The following is a 16,840-nucleotide window of genomic DNA, read 5'->3' as shown; positions in this document are numbered from 1 at the left end:
TCTCCTGTGTGAAAACAGTTGGAGAGAGCGTGAGCAGGATGCATGGCACTGTGTGGAATGTTTGTGTGGTGAGCGCTCCCTCAGTACTGACCCTCCGACAGTGCGGCACTCCCTCAGTACTGACCCTCCGACAGTGCGGCACTCCCTCAGTACTGACCCTCCGACAGTGCAGCACTCCCTCAGTACTGACCCTCCGACAGTGCAGCACTCCCTCAGTACTGACCCTCCGACAGTGCAGCACTCCCTCAGTACTGACCCTCCGACAGTGCAGCACTCCCTCAGTACTGACCCTCTGACAGTGCAGCACTCCCTCAGTACTGACCCTCCGACAGTGCAGCACTCCCTCAGTACTGACCCTCCGACAGTGCCGCTGTGGCCCCTCATCACCCCCCCCACCCCCCCCACTCCCCTCCCCCGCCATGCCAAAGTAAGGCTAATGGGTTTCTGGGTTCTCAGCCAAGTCTCATTATGTATTCTGGGCTAAGAGCCCAGCCCTCCATTAGAGTACTAAAACAGAATTGTGAAAAATTTTCCTTCTCAAATTATTATTTAATTCCACTTTGAAAGTTAGTGCTGAATCTGTCGTCACCGCCCGATCAGACAGCGCATTCCAGATCGCAAAAACTCGCAGTGTAAAAATATTTCACATCTCCCCCTCGGACTGTTCTGTCAATGACCTCAAATCCGTGTCCTCTGGTTACTGACCCTCCCACCAGTTGAAGCAGATTCTCCTCATTCACCCTGTCAAAACCTCTCATTGTTTGGTACGCTTCTGTGAAATCTCTCCTTGACATTTTCTGCTTTGAGGACAACCATCCCAGTTTCTCCGCGTCTCGCGGGGGAATCTGAAGAACTGCCAGCTCCTCTTGCGATGGGGAACCCGCAACAAGTCCCCCCCGTGTGTGCATCGCAGGCTCTGACTCTACCTCGGCCCCCCCCCGCCCAAGGACACACTCAATGGGGAGGCCAGTGTTTAATGCTATCAGCGAATCCGTCTCCTATTTTTTGGAATTCTCTCTGGGAGGGGTCCACGTTCAGTTGTGGAGTATATTCAAGACTCACGATGGTAGATCTTTGGTCACTGAATGACAGAGCAGGTTTGAGGGGGCCATGAGGGTTACTCCGGATACTATTTCTTATGTTCTTCTGTTCTTCCCCTTTGCAGGGTGTTGGCACTGATGAAAGGGCCCTGATAGAAATCTTGACCACAAGGACAAACCAGGAGATAAGAGCCATCAATGAAGCTTACAAAGAAGGTGAGGAACCACACACAGGGTAGACGGTCTATCGCTTCCTGTGAGATAGGGAACACTTCACTATCCATCCACCCCCATTTGCCTTTTGCTGCTCCATGTTCTATCATGGCAGCACAGAGAAGGAGGAACTCAGAAAAGGAGAGAAGTTGCAGGAATATTTTATCCAAAGGGCTGTTAAAGTTTATGGAATAAAGTCTTAGGAAGTGCGCTCCGAGGTTATAGAGAAAGTGAAGATTTGCATTTCTCTAGCACCTGTCACTTTCTCAGCTCACTTTACAGTCAATGAAGCACTTTTTTTGAAGCGAGTTATTGCTGCAATGTAGGAATTGAGGGAGATCATTTGCAGACAGCAAGATCCCACAAAGAGCCATGCAGCCACGACCCAGATAATCTCTTTTCGGAGATGTTAGTCGAGGGGTAAATATCGGCCAATCAGATGCATGCTGCAGCAGAGAGAAAGGATTGGACAATGTGATCTGAAGGTAGGTCAGAGGGTTTGTTTTCAGTCACAAACAGGGCTTGTTGGGCCACATGGCCTTTTCCTTGTTGCTTTTAGATGCTCATGTCCTGACTCTGACTGACGGCTCTTTGGTGTGAGTCGATGTTTGCGATCCCTTTCAAAATTGGAGGTACGAAATATCAATTTCAGTCCAACATTGTGATCAATGGGCATCACTCTCGTCTCAGAGTTAGAAAGTTGTGGGTTCAAGCAGCACTCCAGACAATTGAGTACAAAATCTAGCCTGGCACTTCAGTGCAGTACTGAGGGAGTGCTGCACTGTCAGAGGGTCAGTGCTGAGGGAGTGCTGCACTGTCAGAGGGTCAGTGCTGAGGGAGTGCTGCACTGTCAGAGGGTCAGTGCTGAGGGAGTGCTGCACTGTCAGATGGTCAGTGCTGAGGGAGTACTGCACTGTCAGAGGGTCAGTACTGAGGGAGTGCGGCACTGTCAGAGGGTCAGTGCTGAGGGAGTGTTGCAGTCAGAGGGGCAGTATTGAGGGAGCGCTGTCCTGTCAGAGGGTCAGTGCTGAGGGAGTGTTGCACTGTCAGAGGGTCAGTACTGAGGGAGCGCTGTCCTGTCAGAGGTTCAGTGTTGAGGGAGTGCTGCACTGTCAGAGGTGCAGTAATGAGGGAGCGTTGTCCTGTCAGAGGGTCAGTGCTAAGGGAGTGCTGCACTGTCAGAGGGGCATTAATGAGGGAGTGTTGCACTGTCAGAGGGTCAGTACTGAGGGAGCGCTGTCCTGTCAGAGGGTCAGTGCTGAGGGAGTGCTGCACTGTCAGAGGGGCAGAAATGAGGGAGCGCTGTCCTGTCAGAGGGTCAGTACTGAGGTAGTGTGCAGTAATTATGGTTTTATTTAGTGTGTAATGTACCTTTAGGAATAATACTTGTTAGGAAAAATCACATGATCTGTAGTAACAAATAGGAGAGTAGCGCGGGCTACCTCAGCAGTCAGTGTAGAGATAGAGTTGGAGTTGAAAGCACACGTGTAGTTGCTACTGGGTACATTGTAAATAAACTTAATGTTTCCACTTAAGAAGTTCAACTCTATTACCAATGGTACAACTTAGCCACCCTGGCCAGAAACTGGCAACAAGGATAAAACAGAATTGAACAGAGGAATTCAAGTTATAAAGAAACTGGTACTGTAGCTCACCCAGTGACTGTAAGTAGCAAGCTCAGTTAGAATTGAAGAACTTATCCTCTTTCAAAATGCCTCAATTTGGGAGAATTGATCCTTTTGAACCAGCCACAGACAATTGGTCTCAATACATAGAACGCCACACGTTCATTTTTTTCAAGCAAATGAGATAACAGGGGAAGAGAAGAGGCGAGCGATCCTCTTAAGTCCTTGTGGGAGCAAAACCTATGGTTTGATTTGAAGTTTGACAGCATCCAGTGCCCCAGATTCTAAGCATTTCGATGAATTGTTGGACCTCGTAAAGGATCAATTTCCCGACCCAAGCCCTCAGTCATGATACAGCAGTTCAGGTTTAATTTGTGAAATAGAACCACGGGTGAGGCAGTTGCATGCTACGTGGCAAATTTGGAGCAGCTAACGGAACATTATGAGTTCAGTACAACCCTGAACGACGTGCTCAGAGATTATTTAGTGTGTGGTGTGAAAGAGGGCACTATTCAGAAAAGATTATGGTCCAAAGTGAATCTGGATTTCAATAAGGTGCTAGAGATAGCGCTAGCCATGGAAAGTGCTGTAAGAGATTCTCAAGCAATACAAGGTATGCAAAATGGCGCCTTCTAACTCTGAGACGAGAGTGACGCCCATTGATCACAATATTGGACTGAAATAGATATGTCGTACCTCCAATTTTGAAAGGGATCACAAACATCGACTCACACCAAAGAGCCGTCAGTCAGAGTCAGGACATGAACATCTAAAAGCAACAAGGAAAAGGCCATGTGGCCCAACAAGCCCTGTTCGTGACTGAAAACAAACCCTCTGACCTACCTTCAGATCACATTGTCCAATCCTCCACATTGGGTGGGAAACCCCAGCTGAAAAGGGCGTGAAAAAGCGAGACTCTGCCGAGAAGCAGGAAACAGCCCCTGCTAGCCGAAGAATAAAGAAAAGTAACTTAGCAGCGAGATTGAAGTATAATTTTAATAGAGATGGAAACAATTAGTCTCTTACCGATTGGCAGTTGAAAAAAATTGAGTGCTACTAATGCCACAGAAATGGACATATGATGAGGCAGTGCGAGGAAAGATTCAGGCAGGGTTGTGAACAAAAGAAGAAGCCCAATGAAATCTACAACGTGGAAGAGCCTGAAACAACAAATTCTGACATTTACTCATCGCTGAATTTGTAAATGGGAAAGACAAAACCAATATTTGTCACAGTGAAAGTAAATGGAAAACCTGTTAAAATGGAAGTAGTCACAGGGGCTTCCACTACAGTAATTGGGGAAAATACCTTCAGATATTTGAATAATGGCGAACATCAGTTAAGCTTAGAACAAGCAGCTGCCAAGCTAAAAACATATACGGGTGAAGACATTCAAGGAAAAGGCATAAGCAGAGCAACTGTCCATTATGGAAGCCAATGGGCAAAGCTACCAGTGTTCGCATTGAGAGGCAGAGGACCAAGACTTCTAGGGTGAAATTGGCTAAGGGAAGTCAACCTTGATTGGTCACTGATATTCCAAAAGGAAGCTGGAAGCGCTCCTGTTTTGGAAAAGGAGTGTGTAAGGACTCAGCAACCTGGAGAAATGCAGGCTGTCTTAAGCCAAAACCTGGAAGAACAGCAAAAGAAATTCGTGGAGACCCTGCTTGATGACAGAGTTCGAGACCAGGTGAACAACCTTCACCGGGATAAAGAAAACCTGTTGAAAGACCTTCACACACGACAAGGTTCCCTCAGGTCAGAGTTTGCACCTCTGGAAAAGTATGAAGAGGAACACAAGGAATTCAGCACCTCTCTGAATAAACTGAAGAATGAATTGGCAGAGAACACACAACAATGCTCAATTTTCCAGGAGGCGGGAAACAAATACAAAAAAAAGAGATGAAAGAGCCGAAAAATCAGCTAAATGAAGCCAACGAGGCTTTGGAAGCAAAAGTGGCAGAATGTTCCAAGGAGCAGACAGATAGTGAGATTTCGGGAGGCTCAGCCACTGAGCTGAGGCAAGTGGAGCCAGCGTTGGAGAGAGGTCTGGCCAATAGTGAAGTCAAAAAGAAGGCCAAGATTAAAGTCTGCGCTAGAAAGATGAAGGCACCTAGAAAGAAGATACAGAAATACTAATAGGGCCTTAATTCTGGCAGCATATGAATACACCTCTGTACGTAGGCCTGCCAATCAAATCACAAACGCTGATGTCCTTAGTCAGTTGCCTTTACAAGAAAATGATGAGCACGTCCCAGTTCCACAGGAACTTGTTTTACTGTTAAATTTCTTAGATTCCTCACCAGTATGTGTTCAACAAGTTTTGGACGGTCAAACTGAGGGAGTGTTGCACTGTTATAGGGTCAGTGCTGGGGGAGTACTGCAATGTCAGAGGGGAAGTACTGAGGGAGTGCTGCACTGGTGGAAGGGCAGTACTGAGGGAGTGCTGCTGTGTCTGAAGATCAGTACTGAGGGAGCACTACACTGTTGGAGGGGCAGTACTGAGGGAGTGCTGCACTGTCAGACAGACAGTACTGAGGTGGAATGATCAAGGTATTTAGGAGCAAAATTTCAGATCTTAGGGCAAAGGCAGTTGAAGGAACGGCTGCAAATGGTGGGGTGAAGGCAGAGGGGGATAGACAAGAGCACTGAATGAAAGTGCGCAGAGTCCTTGGAGGGTTGCCGGACTGGAGCAGATTACAGACACAGGGAGGGACAAGGCCAAGGAGGGATTTGAACAGAAGAATGAGAATTTTAAGATGGAGGCATTGTCAGACCAGGAGGTGGTGTATGTCAGGGAGCCCAGGTGATGGACGATCGGGACTTGGTGTGAATAGAGGCGGGGAACACACAATGAATGTTCTTTTGGAGTTCTGGAACAGCTGTAGGAAGCAGTGAGATGGATGACCCTGGGGGACGGGGATGAATCTATTTCTGTGATGATAGTTTAGAGATAAATATTGGTGACAACACTGGAGAGAACCTCACCCCTCGTCTTCATCCAGTGTAGGATATTTAACAACTGCCCGAGAGGGCAGGCCAAGCCATGGTTTATTGTCTCTTCTGAATGTTAGTTCACCAGACAGTGCAGCATTCTGTCAGCGCTGTGCTGGGACTTTCAGCCTGGATTAAGTGCTCAAGTCTCTGGAGTGGGTGCCTTGAATCCATGACCCGGGATGGTAGTGCATTCTACAGAGCCCAGTTTTATCATTGATAGCTCTCCTCTTGTCACATTAACCCCATTTTCCTTTCCTCTGCAGCCTACCACAAGAGTTTGGAGGATGACCTAAGCTCAGATACATCTGGTCACTTTAAGAGACTTCTGATCTCACTGACTCAGGTACGAACTCAATAAGGACTTGAGGTAAAATGTTTATCTCTTTGAGATTGGATTTACATTGTTCTGTGCTCCAGTCCAGCTTCCTCCCTTTCCCATTCCTCATCCTGAAGCTCCAAATCTGGGAATCCTTTCCTACAGGAACTATACCTAAAGGGCTAGTATGTAAAAGGGAAGATGTTTTGTTGCAGTGATGCAAAGCCCTGGTTAGACCACAGCTGAGGTACTGTTGCAGTCCCTTCTACATTGAGGAGAGCAAACGCAGACTGGGTGACTGCTTTGCAGAGCCTGCAAGCATGACCCTGAGCATCCGGTCGCTTGTCATTTTAATTCTCCACCTCGCTCCCACTCTGCACTCCCTGTCCTCGGTCTGCTGCAGTGTCCCAAAGAAGTTGAAAGCAAGCTCGAGGAACAGCACCTCATCGTTCAGTCAGGCACTTTACAACCTTCTGGACTCAACATTAATGTCAACAATTTTAAATCATAACCTTTGCCCCACTTTGTTCCCTGGTTTTGGTTTTACTCCGTTTCTCCTTTTCAGTTGGCAGCTGTTTATTTGTAAACATACCTTTAGTTTTAATTACCACTCCCTTTGGCTCCACCACCCAACCCTTTTGTTATTTAATCTCTCCTGTCTTTCACCCTGTCACCGACCTTCCCTTTTTAGTTCTTCTTCCACCCTCCCCACGTTCGCTTGCTCAGAGCCGATCACATTCCTGACTTTTGCCACTTCTGACAAAGGGCCGTCGGCCAGAAATGTTAACTCTGTTTCTATCTCCACAGAAGTTGCCAGACCTGCTGACTATCTGCCAACATTTCCTGCTTTCATGTCAAATTTCCAGCACTGGCAGTCTTTTGCTTTTGGAGTTGCCGGGAGTGCTATGTAAAGTTCAGGGTACCGCACCATTGAAAGGATTAATTGACCTTGGACAGAATACAACTTGGATTTCCTGTTAGCAGGAGATTGATAAGATTTTGTTAGGCATGGGTAAGGAACCATGGCAGGTAGGCGGAGTTGAGATACAGGTCAGCCATGATCCAATTGAACAGCAGAATAGGCTCGAGGGGCTGAGTGGCCTCCTCCTGTTACTAGATTTCTTTCTATGGATCAGTGCCTCTGTGCAGAGGAACGTGGGGTATTGGGAGAGAAAAAGTAAGATGTTTGAGCCATTTTTAGCAATGAAAGAAAAGCTTAGGGGAACTGAGACACCTTAGTTCCCATTATAGGTGGTTTTTGTGTTTGGTTTCGTTATAACCTAATGTAATTCAGTTGAACATCATTCAATGCCCTTCCCAGCTTGAAGGGCTAGAGTCACTGTCACCCAACCCTCCCCATTTTAAAGAAAGAATTTGCAATTATATAACGCTTTTCACACCCTCAGCACGATAGGGTTAGACTATGAGGAAGGATTACAGAAAGCAGTGTTATCTGGAATATAAAAGGTTAAGGCGTGATTTGATTGAAGATTTGGGGATTTTGAAAGGAATGGGTAGGATAGATGAAGAGAGACTTTTTCCCGCTGGTGGTAGTGTCTGGGCAAAGCGGCATAACCTTAAAACCAGAACCACGAGAGAAGCTTGGCAACACTTCCTCATGTGAAGGGTAGACAAAATGTGGAACCCTATCCCACAGAGGCAGTAAATGCTAGTTCAATTAACAATTTTAAATTTGGGATCAGCAGAATTTTCCTAACAGCGATATTAAGAGATCTGAAATGTGGAAGATGATTGGAGTTAGAATAGAGACCAACGATGATCGCATTGAGCAGCAGGCTCGAGGGGCCGAATGGCCATCTCCTGTCCCTGTTTTCCTCGGATTTAGATTCTTCTGACCCTGGGGTCAAGGGGTCATTTTAACTCAAGACCCCAATTGCATCATCAACCAGCAAGTATTTTACAGGAACATTTTGTAGGCTAGAAATCGCAAGCGGGATCCGTGACTGATTTCACGGGCGGAATTTAACGTCAGCGGGATTTTATGTTCCCGCCGAAGTCAATGGAGTTTAGGCATTTTACGGCCCCGCCCCCACCGAAACGAGGCCATAAAATTCCGGCCCAATTTTTATGACTTGGCAAGCGCAGAGGAAGCTCTCTTGCTTTAAATTCTTTCAAAGGGGTATTGTAGCGGTATCGAGAAACAGGAGGAATATTCGAGGGCACGTGGAGAGAGCAGGAGAGTGGAATTAAAGTAGGTGGGTGAGGTAGGAAGAGGGAAACTGGGCGGGCGGACGGAATGGGCTCTTTCAGTGATGGGATACCCCGAGTGTCTAAGGGGTCTCTGTCACCTTGCATCAACACCACCTTCCCCACTCAGAACTTCACCAGTCGCACCCTCTGGGTTCTGGCCACTGGGTGTCACTGGCGCACACTCTAAAACATGACCATAGGCTGGGAGTGCCCGTGCCTCTGGGAGGACTCACTGCTGAATGGAGCCTTGAGGGGGGAGGGGCAGCCAACACCACAGGACTGGACATTCCTGAACACAGCTGCAAACACAATCCATGAGGCAAATCAAAGGCGTGCGATTTTTATTTTAAAAATTGTTTTTCTTTAAACAGTTTTGTTTGTTAGTCACAATTGGAGAGTGCGATAAGTATTTAATTGGCCCTGAAAGACTTTGGGGTGTGCTGAAGGCGTGAAAGGCCTTATATAATTGCAAGTTCTTTCTTTGAAATGGGGGAGGGTTGGGCGACAGTGACTCTACCCCTTCCAGTTGTGAAGGGCAACAAATGATGTTCAACTGAATTACGTCAAAACCAGACACAAAAATAACCTAAAATGGGAACTAAGGTGTCTCAGTTCCCCAAAGCTTTTCTTCCATTGCTAAAATTGGCTCAAATGTATTACTTTTTTCTCTCCCAATATTCCACACTCCTCTACACGGAAGCACTGACTCGTAGGAAGGAATCTAGTAACAGGAGGAGGCCATTCAGCCCCTCGAGCCTATTCTGCTGTTCAGTTAGTTCATGGCTGACCTGTATCTTAACTCCACCTACCTGCCATGGTTCCTTAATCCTTAATACCCGTGCCTAAAAAATTCTTATCAGTCTCAGTTCTGACATTTTCAATTGAGCCTCAGCCTCAACTGTTTTTTTTTTGGGCAGAGATTTCCAGATTTCCACTACCCTCTATGTTTGAGAAGTGCTTCCGGACATCACCCCTGAACTAATTTTAAAGATCTGTCCCCTTGTCTGAACTCCCCCCGACCAGGTGAAACACAGTATCTCTCTCTCTATTCACCCAACCAACTTCTTTAATTATCTTAAACTCCTCGTTTGGATTATCCCTTAATCTTAAATATTCAAGGAAATACAAGCCTAGCCTATGACACCTGTCCTTTCAATTGAACCATTTTTGCCCCTGCATATTTCTTCGCTTCCCCACTTTTGAAGCCAGTTATCCTTCTCGAGGTGCGGTGCCCACCAGTTTTTCCAGATGGGACCTCACCAGAGCTCCGTACACCTCTTACATAGATCTTACCCCTTGTATTCCAGCCTATTTGAGATAAAGGCCAACAAGCTGGTTTCACTATTTCACGCTGATCTAGAGCTTGATGTGCAGGGGACAATTTCAAAGTTTGCGGATGACACAAAACTTGAGAGAATTGTAAACTGTGAGGGGGACAGTGTAGAACTTCAAAAGGAGATTGACACATTGGTGGAGTGGGCAGATAGGTGGCAGATGAAGTTCAATGGGGAGAAGTGTGAGGTGATGCATTTTGGTACAAAGAACATGGAGAGACAGTATATAATAAAGGATACTATTCTAAAGGGTGTGCAGGAACAGAGAGACCTGAGCGTATATGTACATAAGTCACTAAAGGTGGCAGGACAGGTAGTGAGAGTTGTTTCTAAAGCATACATTATTCTAGGCTTCATTAATAGGGGCATAGAGTACAAGGGCAGGGTGGTTATGATGAACTTATATAAGTCACTGGTTAGACCTCATTTGGATTATTGTGTACAGTTCTGGGTGCCACATGATAGGAAGGACATGAACGCATTGAAGAGAGTGCGGAAGAGATTTACGAGAATGGTTCCAGGGATGAGACACTTCAGTTATGAGGAAAGATTGGAGAAGTTGGGACTGTTTTCCGTGGAGAGGATAAGGCTAAGAGGAGACTTGATAGAAGTTTTCAAAATCATGAGGGGTCTGGACAGAGTAGATAGGGAGAAACTGTTCCCGCTCGTAAACAGATTGAGAACCAGAGGGCACAGTTTTAAAGGATTTCACAGAAGAAGCAAATGCGAGGTGAGAAAAAACTTTTTCACACAGCGAGTGGTTCGGGTCTGGAATGCACTGCCTGGAAGTGTGGTGGAGACAGGTTCAATTGATGCATTCAAGAGGGCATTGCATGATTATTTAAATAGAAACAACGTACAGGGTTAGATGGAAAAGGCAGGAGATTGGCACGAAGTTAAAATGCTCAGAGAGTCAGTGTAGACATGATGGGCTGAATGGCCTCCTTCTACACCGTGGGTCTAACCAGTGACTTATATAAGTTCATCATAACCACCCTGCCCTTGTACTCTATGCCCGTATTAATGAAGCCTAGAATAATGTATGCTTTAGAAACAACTCTCTCTACCTCTCCTGCCACCTTTAGTGACTTATGTACATATACGCTTAGGTCTCTCTGTTCCTGTGCACCCTTTAGAATAGTATTCTGTGAGGTCCAGTTCCAAATGTATGGTCACTCCCTGGACCTTTGCTTAAGTCCCCCTTCTTCATTTGTGACGCCAGGCAACAGATATTGGAGCAGTGGCTATTCGACCATGTAGATCTCAATCATTTTGCAGGGAGCGGATCCAGTACTGCCCCAGGGAAATTAAGGGGAACTACTTTCACCTCCCAATTAATCAGTTTTCTAAAACTGTGTCTTAGAAACAGGCCATCCAGCCCCACACGTCTCCCAGTCTCGGATTTTACAATTGTCCCAGCATCAATTACCGTTTGTGGAAGTGATTTTCAAACTTCTACCACCCCTGATGAGTAGAAGTGTTTCCCTGAGAGATCTGGCTCTGATTTTTAGGCTATGTCCCCTAACCCTAAACTCCTCAATGAGTGTAACTAGTTTCTCTCTATCGACCTTATCAGCACCCATTAATATATTGAAATTGCCATTTCCTTCACCAGGACTATTTGAGTATTGCTGAAAAAAGAGACATGCCAAAGCTTTTCATCTCGCACTCATCAAGACACTTGCAAGAAAACCAATATAAAGGGGAAAACAACAATATATACTGTATGTGAAGAGAGTGCTGATTGGTTGGCAAGTGGCATTGCCATGGAGAATGCACCACTGACGGTGGCTGACAGTTAACTGCCAAGCATTGTTTGAAATTTAAACCAGGGCAGCTTGGCTCTGATTGGTCAAGGCATTGCCCTGAGGAATGAGTCAGCCAATGGCTGTCACTTATTTTGTTTAGCTGAAACAGGTGCAATATGTGTACGTGTTCTTTCTGTCTGCAAATAACAGGGCCCTGTGGATTAATATATGTAGCTTCCAGTACACACACATGTGCCACACTGCGAGCCCGACTGACACTCTTTAATTGGTTGTCAGCGTAATTCTCAGCACATCGAGGATTATTTCGCAAATGTTGTCCAATCGCGGAATCGCACATAATGTCGGACACTGCGTTTTGAGCTTTGCAAGCGCAGGTTGGTTGGGCACAGCCTGTACCCTGCCTGCTGTGAACAGCGGCCCGGACATGCTGTTTGATATAATCCGCCAGTCTTTAGGATGTGCGGCCTACATGCCTAGCATCACACTGGCATTGAAATTCATATAGCACATTACTCACTTGTGTGATAGGCAGAACATCTTTTTGGCTTGATGGCAGCATCCCGTTCGTGGTGAACTCCACTCGTGTTGCTGCTGCATAGTAGCAGCGTGAAACAACTACTTCCACCTCCTTATTAATTAACCACCAATCATCATTGCCCATTTCTTCTTCAATGTTGTCCAACTTTGCCCCGTCTCAGCTCATCTGCTGCTGAAATCCATGTCTTTACCTCTGGACTTTGACTATTCCAGTGCTCCCGTGGCTGGCCCCACATCTTCCCCCCTCCACAGGAGCTCATCCAAAACTCTGCTGACCGTATCTTACCTCGCATCAAGTCATCTTCGCGCATCACCCCCTGTGTATGTTGACCTGCACTGACTCCTGGTCCAAGAATGTTGCATCTCCCATCTTGACCTTTCCACCTCTCTGTAACACCCCCCAGACCAACAAGCTTTTGAGATCTCAGCACCCTCCCAATTCCAAACCCTGGAAGATCCCCGATTTTAATCTCTCAACATTGGCGGCCTTTCCTTCAGCTGCCCAGGCCCTAAACTCTGGAATTCCCTTCGTAAACCTCTCCCGTGCCCTCCCTTTCCTCCTTTGAGGCGCTCTTGGAAACCTAACTCTTTGGCCAAGTTTCGGGTTGTCTCTCCTGATATCTCCTCCTGTGGCTCAGTGCCAAGTTTTTTTTAAATAATGCTCTTGTTAATCAGCCAGGGGCATCTTGCCATGTTAAAGGTGCTTTGGAAAGACAAGTTATTTGTTGTTGAAATTGTCTTCAAGTTGCTCAGCCCTTACAATGTTGTTTCTGTTCTTTTACAAAAGGGAAACCGAGAGGAAGGGGAAGCAGATCTGACACGTGCCATGGAGGATGCAAAGGTATCGAAACCACTGGGGCAAGGGGAGTTTAAATGCTGAGTGCTCGATCAAAGGGGTGGGTGGGAGATGAAACTTGCTCTTCAATTAACAAGCGATCGGCATTGCCCATTTCTTCTTCAACATGAAAGCCCATCTTGGGAATGTGCAGCCACTCACAGGTCTCGTTGGTGTACAGAGCCTTGGTGGGTAGGGGTCCGAATTCTCTAGGACTATCCTAGAGTCTAAATGAAATAAAGATTAACCTCTCAGTACTGATACAGTCAAAACCCTGGAGAAAAATCATAGGAGAGTTTTTAAAAAGGCCTGTTTCCATAATTCATTTTCCTTGAATGTTTTCGTTCCAATATTGGAGGAATGAATAAGTGCTTCATTCTCTATGAAGTGCTTTGGGGACACCCTGAGGTTGTGAAAGGTGCTATATAAATGCAAGTCTGTCTTTAAAGTGTTTTCTTGAGACCTCTAATATGTCCTATGGCCTCTGTCCTCTCCTCTGGCTCGAAGACCACATTACCATCCACAAGGCACTGTGGGCCATCAGCAGCAGCAGAATTGTACTCAAACACATTCTGTAACCTCACGGCCCGGCATATCCCCCACTCTAGCATTACCACCAAGCCAGGGGATCAACCCTGGTTCAATGAAGGTTGCAGGAGGGCATGCCAGGAGCAGCACCAGGCATACCTAACAATGAGATATCAACTTGGTGAAGCTACATCACAGGATTGCTTGCGTGCCAAACAACATAAGCAGCAAGTGATAGAGCCAAGCGATTCCACAACCAACAGATTATTCTAAGCTCTGCAGCCCTGTCACATCCAGTCGTGAATGGTGTGGACAATTAAACAACTCACTGGAGGTGGAGGCTGCACAAATATCCCCAGCCTCAATGATGGAGGAGCCCAGCACATCAGTGCAAAAATTAAGGCTGAATCATTTGCTATAATCTTCAGCCAGAATGTCAAATGGACGATCTATCTCGGTCTCCTGCTGAGGAGATGCCAGTCTTCAGCCAATTCGATTCACTCCACATGATATCAAGAAATGGCTGAAGGCACTGGATACTGCAAAGTCTATGGGCCCTGACAATATTCCGGCAATAGTACCTAAGACTTGTGCTCCGGAACTTGCCACACCCCTAGCCAAGCTGTTCCACTACAGCTACAACTCTGGCATCTACCCGGCTATATGGAAAATTTCCCAGGTATGTCCTGTACACAAAAAGCAGGTCAAATCCAACCCAGCCAATTACTGCTCCATCAGTCTACTCTCGATCATCAGCAAAGTGATGGAAGGGGTCAGCAACAGTGCTATCAAGCAGCACTTGCTTAGTAATAACCTGCTCACTGATGTCCATTTTGGGTTCCGCCAGGGTCACTCAGCTCCTGACCTCATTACAGCCTTGGTTCAAACATGGACAAAAGAGCTGAACTCCCGAGGTGAGAGTGACTGCCCTTAACATCAAGGCTGCTTTTGACCGAGTGTGGCATCAAGGAGCCCTAGCAAAACTGGAGTCAATGGGAATCAGGGGGAAATCTCTCCACTGGTTAGAGTCATACTTAGCACAACGGAAGATGGTTGTGGTTGTTGGAGGTCAATTATCTCAGTTCCGGGACATCCCTGCAGGAGTTCCTCAGGGTAGTGTCCTAGGCCCAACCATCTTCAGCTGCTTCATCAATGACCTTCCTTCCATCATAAGGTCAGAAGTGGGGATGTTCGCTCATGATTGCACAATGTTCAGCACCATTTGCGACTCTTCAGATACTGAATGTCCAAATGCAGCAAGACCTGGTCAATACCCAGGCTTGAATTAACAAGTGGCAAGTAACATTTGTGCCACACAAGTGTCAGGCAATGACCATCTTCAACAAGAGAGAATCTAACCATTGACCCTTGACATTCAATGGCATTACCATTGACCAGAAACTCAACTGGACCAGCCATTTAAACACTGTGGCTAAGAGAGCAGGTCAGAGGCTTGGGATCCTGCGGTGAGTAACTCACTTCCTGACTCCCCAAAGCCTGTCCTCAAGGCACAAGCCAGGAGTGTGCTGGAATACTGTCCACTTGCCTGGATGAGTGCAGCTCCAGCAACACTCGAGAAGCTTGGCACCGTCCAGGACAGAGCAGCCCGCTTGATTGGCACCACATCCACAAACATTCACTTCCTCCACCACCGACAAACAAGTAGCAGCAGTGTGTACCAGCTACAAGATGCAGAAGCTCACCAAGGCTCCTTAGGCAACACCTTCCAAACCCATGACCTCTAACACCTAGAAGGACAAGGGTAGCAGGCAGATGGGAACACCACCACCTGGAAGTTTCCCTCCAAGCCACTTACCATCCTGACTTGGAAATATATCGCCGTTCCTTCACTGTCCCTGGGTCAAAACCCTGGAACTCCCTCCCAAACAGCACTGTGGGTGTACCTACACCACATGGACTACAACAGTTCAAGAAGGCAGCTCACCACCTCCTTCGCAAGGGCAAATAGGGATGGGCAATAAATGTTGGCCTAGCCAGTGGTACCCACATCCCATAAATGAATAAAAGAAAAAATTAGCCAAATACTGGGCTACAGACAAACAAGTCCAACTCAGAACTGAATATACAAGCCAAAAGGGAAGGAAAGATGAGGAACAGGTCCCTTGGCTTACTGAGTCAGAAGGTTCTTGGTTCAATTCCCACTCTAGGTTCTTGAGCATATAATCTAAATTGGCGCTCCCAGTGCAGTACTCAGTTCCACAGTCTGAGACACCATCATTTGAATGAGATATGAAACTGTACCCTCAGCTGAGTGCAAAAATCCCATGACACTGATAAATTTGGGGACGTGTCCTGGGGCTAATATTTATCCCACAACCAACATCACATTTTGGTGGTGGAAGCTTATTGTGTGTAAATTAGCTACCGCATTTCCTACAAAATTGCAGTGGCTTGATTGGCTGTACAGCATTCTGGGACATTTTGAGGTTGTGATAGGTGCTATAGAAATGTAACTTTTTTTATATATATAATGCACAGAACATGACCCTGGACCACTTTTGGATTTCAATGATGACCCATAACTGACTATCAGACAATGTGTATCTGCATCTCCTTTTTAACAGTCTGCATCAGCTGTTTCCTCTCCTCTGCGGCCACCCTGTACAGTGAGGCAAGGTCTCCCAGTATTCATATAGTCACAAAAGGGCCCTATTCCAAATACAGCTCTCCCAGTCCAGCCCAGTCTCCTGTTTCAGGGTGGGCCTGGTCTCGAGTTGATGACTGTGCCTGGAGCATTCATAGAATGAACTGGTACAAAGGAGGCCATTCGGTCCATTGTGTCAGTGTCAGATTCTTTGGGAGAGCTCGCAAATTAGTCCCAGAGCCCCTACTCTTTCTACACGCACTCCTGAAAATGCTTCCGTTGCAAGTATTTATCCACCTCCCCTTTTGACATATGTTATTAAATCTGCTTTCACAGCTACTTACAGGCCATGCATTCCAGATCACTATAATGCGCTGCGTCTAAAAAAATACATTTCCTCATCTCCCTCTCTGGCTCTTTTGTCAATTATCCTCCTCTGGTTACTCCCCTTCCCACCAGTGGAAACTCTTTCTGCTTATTTACTCTATCAAGACGTGATTGAAGTCAAGAGTAGGGCCAGTCCTGAAATTGGCAAGCGAAGGCAGCTGAGTGACAGAGGGGTGACAGTGGTAATGATTAACAATCCACAGACCCAGGCTAATGCTCTGGGGACATGGGTTCAAATCCCACCATAGCAGCTGGTGGAATTTAAATCCAGTTAATTGGGTGGAGTTTTATACTGACGGGATTTTACGGTCCCGCCGAAGTCAATGGACTTTTGAAGGGTTTGCCACGTTTTACAGCCCCGCCCCCACCATGAGGGGGCCCAATAAAATTCCGCCCAATAAATCTGGAATATAAAGCTAGTCTCAGTAATGGTGACCATGAAACTA

At 46.5% G+C, this 16,840-nt stretch overlaps 1 protein-coding gene across 1 annotated transcript in view; it reads left to right on the top strand.

Moving 5' to 3' along the window:
• The window catches only part of anxa6 (annexin A6), a 102,106-nt gene that overhangs the window by 73,034 nt on the left and 12,232 nt on the right, over nucleotides 1–16,840 (top strand). Inside the window, exons 18-20 of the mRNA XM_078551200.1 lie at nucleotides 1,166–1,256; nucleotides 6,136–6,215; nucleotides 12,827–12,880. Coding sequence (XP_078407326.1) covers nucleotides 1,166–1,256; nucleotides 6,136–6,215; nucleotides 12,827–12,880 — 225 coding nt within the window. The remainder of the gene's footprint in view (nucleotides 1–1,165; nucleotides 1,257–6,135; nucleotides 6,216–12,826; nucleotides 12,881–16,840) is intronic.

This window comes from Cetorhinus maximus, chromosome 10 (genome assembly GCF_964194155.1).
Source record: "Cetorhinus maximus chromosome 10, sCetMax3.hap1.1, whole genome shotgun sequence".
Lineage (NCBI taxonomy): Eukaryota > Metazoa > Chordata > Chondrichthyes > Lamniformes > Cetorhinidae > Cetorhinus > Cetorhinus maximus.
Note: the sequence above shows the minus strand (reverse complement) of the source record. Positions and strands in the feature narration are given on the sequence as shown.